The sequence below is a fragment of the Camponotus floridanus genome, unplaced genomic scaffold (genome assembly GCF_003227725.1).
Source record: "Camponotus floridanus strain SB8 unplaced genomic scaffold, Cflo_v7.5 scaffold319, whole genome shotgun sequence".
Lineage (NCBI taxonomy): Eukaryota > Metazoa > Arthropoda > Insecta > Hymenoptera > Formicidae > Camponotus > Camponotus floridanus.
In genome coordinates this window covers 84,493-90,826 of record NW_020229458.1, presented here as the reverse complement: position 1 = coordinate 90,826, position 6,334 = coordinate 84,493, and the positions used below count along the sequence as shown (strand labels likewise).

General features: G+C 31.5%; 2 protein-coding genes across 4 annotated transcripts; one reads left to right on the top strand and one right to left on the bottom strand.

The window, feature by feature from the left end:
* Positions 1–906: 906 nt before the first annotated feature.
* LOC112638524 (transcription factor Adf-1-like) lies at positions 907–1,427 on the top strand. The gene is made up of 3 exons (XM_025410400.1): positions 907–1,048; positions 1,124–1,292; positions 1,367–1,427. Exons 1-3 carry the CDS (start codon positions 907–909, stop codon positions 1,425–1,427), a joined length of 372 nt encoding a protein of 123 aa, XP_025266185.1.
* A 705-nt stretch (positions 1,428–2,132) lies between these two features.
* LOC105258863 (protein ALP1-like) lies at positions 2,133–5,679 on the bottom strand. 3 transcript variants are annotated; one of them, XM_025410409.1, is made up of 5 exons: positions 5,495–5,679; positions 4,447–4,694; positions 3,202–4,281; positions 2,867–3,117; positions 2,133–2,689 (listed from the first exon to the last, which is right to left on the bottom strand). In XM_025410409.1, exons 3-5 carry the CDS (start codon positions 3,525–3,527, stop codon positions 2,154–2,156), a joined length of 1,113 nt encoding a protein of 370 aa, XP_025266194.1. In that variant the 5' UTR covers positions 3,528–4,281; positions 4,447–4,694; positions 5,495–5,679; the 3' UTR covers positions 2,133–2,153. The 3 variants fall into 3 exon arrangements, with proteins under 3 accessions (XP_025266194.1, XP_025266192.1, XP_025266193.1); XM_025410407.1 differs by having other exon boundaries at positions 2,133–3,117; XM_025410408.1 differs by having other exon boundaries at positions 2,133–3,117; positions 4,447–4,667.
* Between the last annotated feature and the right edge of the window lie 655 nt (positions 5,680–6,334).

The window sequence follows — 6,334 nt, the reverse complement described above, 5'->3', positions numbered from 1 at the left end:
ATCGAAAAGCAGTGGGTAGCCTGAATTATATTGCATTGATATCAAGACCAGACATATTATATTATATGCTGTGAACATGCTTGCTCGATTTTCAAATAATCCGTCTGAATTACATTGGAGAACAGTTAAACATGTCATGAAGTATCTCAAAGGTACAATTGGTTTTTCATTATGTTACAATGGAAAAACGGAAGATGGATTAGTTGGATATTGTGATTCCGATTATGCTGGTGATCTGATGGAAAGAAAATCAACATCTGGATATATATTTATGCTATGTGGTGGACCGATAGCCTGGTCATCGAGTCTACAACGAGTCACAGCTTTTTCATCATCGGAAGCGGAGTATATATCAATTTCGGAAGCATTAAAAGAACTCCTATGGTTGCGGCCATTGCTGGAATCTTTCGGACTGAAACAAACGGAGAAGACTGAATTGAGAGTTGACAATCAGGCAGCAATAACGATGTCAAAAAATCCAGAGAAGGACCAAACATATTGGAGTTCGCTACCATCGTATTAGACAAGAACAAGAAGCAGGAAATGTAAATGTTGTTTACGTTTCATCAAATGAACAAGTGGCTGATTTACTTACTAAAAGTCTAACATGGACAAAAATTTCAAGATATTTGGAAATCTTAGGAACGACGTCATGAACAAGAGGGAGTGTTAAGCCTTGTTTACATTGGACGTAGGACGTAACGTAGACATAGACGTAGACGTAGACGCAGACGTAGAAATTCTTCGTGGTTAACATTGAAGTACTTTTCAGTATGTTCGACTAATGATCGTGGTCCTTATAACCAATCATAGAGCTGCATCCTTAACCTTACTTTTATTTCGAAAGTTTATTGTGTTTGTTTTGCGAGTATCAGTGATTGTATTTTCGAATACGAAGTAAAAAAGATGAGCGAAGAATTAGATCGTCGGTTAATTTTAATGGTGGAGAGTAATCCCCATTTATACGATAAAAAATTACCGGGTTATAAAGACAAGGTACTCTGCAATAATTCATGGAAGTCTATTGGCGATCGATTGAATATCAGCTGTAAGTCTACAATTGTTGTTTTAATTTGTCGAATTGTTTAATAAAAAAATAATAAAATATTTAATTTATTTGCAGCGGAAGATGCTATACGACGTTGGAAAGTTCTAAGAGAACGTTTCAGCAAGGTTAGGAGGCAAAAAGCAAACATTCCTTCTGGGTCTGGTGCATCGTCAGAAAACCAGGAGATTGAATGGTCTTTATATAATACCCTACTATTTTTACAACCCCATGTACAAAATAGAAAGTAAGAATAACTTTTGTAGTATGTTCTATTTTGTTGTACTTAGTGCAATATATATGGAATAATGTTATGTACAGGACAATTGGTAACTTAGCATTGAGTGCCAGTCAGAAGAATAAATTTTCAGACAATTCTTGATGTCGACATCGACAAGAACCCACCAGAAACTCAGTTAGATTTATTGGACGAATCAGTAGAATTCATAGATGAAGATGTTCGCAGCTACCTGTTAAATATAAAAGAGGAAACAGGGGACAACGGAACTTCGAAATGTACCGAAAAATTGGATTCCAATAAGAAACGACCATTGTTGGAGATAGAAAATCAACAAAAGAAGAAAAAGAAACCTCAACCTTTACCTCCTGAGGAACGTCTTATCTCCATGCTCGAAGGCGTAGAAAAAACAATCGTAAAAAGAGACGATGCAAAAGATGATGTTCTTTGGAATTTTTGCATTTCATTATACGGATCGATGAAAAAAATGACAAAGACAAAAGTGAAAGACATGAAATTCAAAATTTCTCAACTTCTCTATGAATTCGAGTCTGACTCGGAAAATTAAGGTATACGATACGTATATAATATGTCATAAATATTAGTTTAAAAAGTAAAAATAGTTTATTACATAAATTTACATACTTTTACATATTGTTTATTATACAAATTGTACTTCTTTGTTACAGCAACAGAACAATCACGATTTGCTGAACACAAGACCAAAGAAAGGATATATCCAGTGAGAAATGGTACGTCGAATTGATGTGATTTGCTGTACCATTTCTCACTAAGTATGTATTGTTATATGTTGTGATAAATGCATATATATATATTGATAGTTAATATCTGAAAATATATTTATACATTTTAAAAACTTCCTCGTTTTACATAATTATACTGCCAATCTACTTTTCCTTCTGGCGACACAAGATAATCAGCAAGGGTATTTCGTAAATCAATATCCGCTCGTGTAGAACGATTTGTCCCTGTGCGACCTAATTCATCAATCTGAGGACAGTTTACTCGCCAGTCACCAAGAATGACACATCCTGAATCATCATAACGATCTACATAATTATCTGGACAATAATAACGCTGCTTACTTGACAATTCTTCTATTTTAACGAAGTTATGTAAACATAATGTAGCGCATACAATTCTTTCAATTGTACTAACACTGGCAATTATGTTAGTATGTAGAATTCGCCACCGACTGGCTAAAATGCCAAAGGTATTTTCAATAACGCGTCGAGCACGTGATAGGCGGTAATTAAAAATTTGTTGTTTTTCTGATAAATTTGTTCCGGGATAAGGCCGCATTATATAGTGCTTAAGTGGAAAGGCTTCGTCTGTAGCCACAAAATACGGAAACGCGATATTAGTTCCACGTAAATTGGTAGAACCTGGAAGGCCTAATTCATTATTATCCATAGCTTTCCCAAATGCCGATTCTTTAAAAATGCCACCGTCGCTTTGAGATCCGAAAGCACCGACATCAACAAGTGTAAACAAATAAAAAGCATCGCAAACTGCCATTAGAACTATACTAAACGTTTTTTTATAGTTAAAATACTGCGAACCCGATTTTTTTGGAGCTTGAATCGTTATATGCTTCCCGTCCATCGCACCAAAACAATTAGGTAAATTCCAGCGATACCAGAACTCCGTTGCTTTAATTTCCCATTCTTCAGTAGTTGGTGGTTTTAAGTAAATTGGGGATAATTCATCCCAGATAACTGCACAAGTCTCTCGTATTACGTTGCTGACTGTGGACTTGGAAACACAGAAGCTCCATGCAACTACCTGCATGCTCGGTCCATGGGCAAGATAACTAAACAAATACGTATAATTATCTAATAACATATGCTTAACTCAAGAATAAAAATCTGAAAAATATATTTATTATAATACTCACTACAATGTCATAACCAGCCGAAACTCCGGACTTAATGGCTTTCTTGGACTGATTTTTATTAATCTATGTTTAACAATATCCAGCAACTTTTCAAATTGGTTGACTGTCATTCGAGTGTACTTAAAAAATTGTTCATCATCTTTTTCTTTTATATATTGGAACAATATATAATATTGGCTCCGTTTTACCCGATTTCTCAACAGCGGACGAACCCACCATCGTCGCTTGTTATGAACTTTTTTTTTTTGCAAAGATCTTAAAATCATACCCACTGCAGTGAAAATTAAAGAAAATCTTAATAATTCTAATTTTTCAATTTCATACATTTTATAAAAGTGAATATATCAATCGTGGTACAGTTTAGAGGTTAACCGGTAAGTGTCCGCGCAAATGGTATACACCGGGCATCCCTCTTGTGATTGGCTGGACGTAGAAAAATATTAAAAATTTTAAAATTCTACGCCTACGTCTACGGCTACGTCTGCGCTTAAGTTTCAATATGGACGGTAACATGCTATTCCTATCTTTCCAATTCTTACGTCTACGTCTACGTCTACGTCCTACGTCCAATGTAAACAAGGCTTTAGAAAAAGCGTGTTCAATGACGTTGTACTTTTATTATTAACGACATCTGTATTTTGTCTAACTAATCTTTGTTTCCGCTGTGTCCCGCATTGTCGCTTGTATATATACTTTTCGTAGCTTTTACTCTCTTGTATCGTTTGCTTTTACTGTGTTCATTATTAGTTAACTTACTTGTTTTTCTTAGCCTTCTTAATATATAGTTATTATAATCCTCTGATAGATATATGTACCTCTGAGTTCGCTACTATTTCCTTAACACATACCCAGACGATAAAATTGATAAGTTACAAAAGAATGAATACACAAATTGATACTAGCGACAATAGCCGCGTCGCAAATTCCAGATCGAATCAAATTATAAGCTTCCACCATAGCGAAATGGGTCAAGCTACATGCAGTATCGATGTTATATGATGGTCCAGTGACGTTGAGCCAGTTAGAAATTCTATTTGCCAACATATTTTTATTACAACCAAGAATGGGCAATCCAGCAACCTAATTATGATATAGTTTTTATATTAAAAATATTTTATTACAATATCTTTGTACATACATATTAATACGTTCATACAGTTTTAAGAGTGCATGTTTTTTTTATCGATTTTTAATAGTTAAATTATTGACATACATGAGTCTGGAATAGTAAAATTATTAACATACATGAAGCTTTTCGTATACTACATCGAGATATGTATCACAAACTGACATTGCTGTGACAATTGCCCTTGTTCCCTGCAATTCTGCGGGATTGATACCTGCGTCAATAATTGCTGCATAGGTGCTTTCGAACAATATTCTAATTCCAGGATCAAGCGTATGAGCTTCTTCGATCGACATATTAAAAAATTCTGCATCAAATTTTTCTAAATTGTTTATTTTTCCTATTCAAGGAGGCATTTAAAAAATATCTGTCAAAATTTAAAATGATTTATAGAAAAATAACATATATTGAAATCATAAATAAGAACTACATTCTTAAAGATGGGCAAGATATTTTTATGAGTAAACGACATTTCGATTATTTTTCATTTTCACATCAAATGCAAAAAACTTACGAATATGTTATAATAAAAATGATTTATGCAAGTACAAATTGCACAAAGAATATTAATTGTCAATTTTAATGTTATATTTATAATTAAACCACATATATATTGTAAATTCGTAAGTATCATTAATTCATATATTTTATGAGATATAAGTATTATTTTTTTTTAATATAACGAACAATGATATTCTTACCCAGTAAAAAAATTTACATAATAATATACATATAATTATATAAAATTAGATATAAAACATACTTATATATATGTTTTCTTGTATAATCTCTGTCTGTACATATACAGAAAAAATAATGAAAAGAATAATCGGTGAATAATTAAAAAGATAATTTTTTTATTGTTTCTTTTAGAAAAATGAGATTTGAAGAAATGAAAAAGAAGTTCCAACATATAGTCAACATTTTCTTTTTATATAATTATATGTAGATTATTTTTCCTCAATTCTTTCAATTTTATTTATCTTTTATGTAAAAATTTTAATTATTTCCTAAATTATTCTTCATTTTTGTATACAGAAATAAAGATTTACAAGAAAATAAAAACAGAGATCGATATATTTCATATATACTTTAATTTATTTATTATATATTATTATGTAGACTTTTTTCCTAAGATAGAAAAAAATTTGAAAAAGTATTACTTACAATTGGTCCAGCGTTGATGATCCTTCGAACCGAGATTCATATTAAAAAGATTATCTTGAAATTCTTTTATATTATCCGAATTAGGAAATCGTCCAGCGATACCAGAGATAACTATTTCTTCCTCCTCATTAACGCTGATATATGGATTGAACGGTTTATTATTATTCATTTTCTAAAAATTCTAATAATTCTGAAAAAAGATATTAGAATTTTATTTCAGATTTATATATGTATAATTAAGAAAACAAAGAATGAAATTTATAACTCGCATATAGAAATAATCTTTGAAATAATTTACTCAAAAATTGGAAAAGAATATATGCAGTAAAAAGCAAGAAGAATTTGTACTCACCACATTCAAAAACTAAAAAAATTTTTTTTATGAAACTAGCAGCGCACGATGATTCTAATAAAAAACACAACTTTATAAAACTGACTATTACAATGGCTATCTCATATCAAAGAGCAAAACGTATATTATTATTATATATCAGAACTGTGATCAGATATAAACTATGATAAATGTGTGATAAGCATTCAATATATAAGCTTCATAATCCTAATAGTCTGACCGGAAAGCATGACTTGTATAATCATAACAGTGTAATTTTACAATTAAAATGAATACATGCATTACGTGTCACAAAGTTCAACAGATGCACTAAGTAGAATTATGCATTTGGTTTCAAATACGCTGGTGTTTTAAATGCGGTCTAAAAAACATACTAGTGCAATTATTACATTGTACTAATTTTCGGTTTTTAGAAAATTTATTCAAATTGATATGTGACTGTATTGATATGTGTATTGATATGTGTATTGCTATGTGTGTAAAATGTA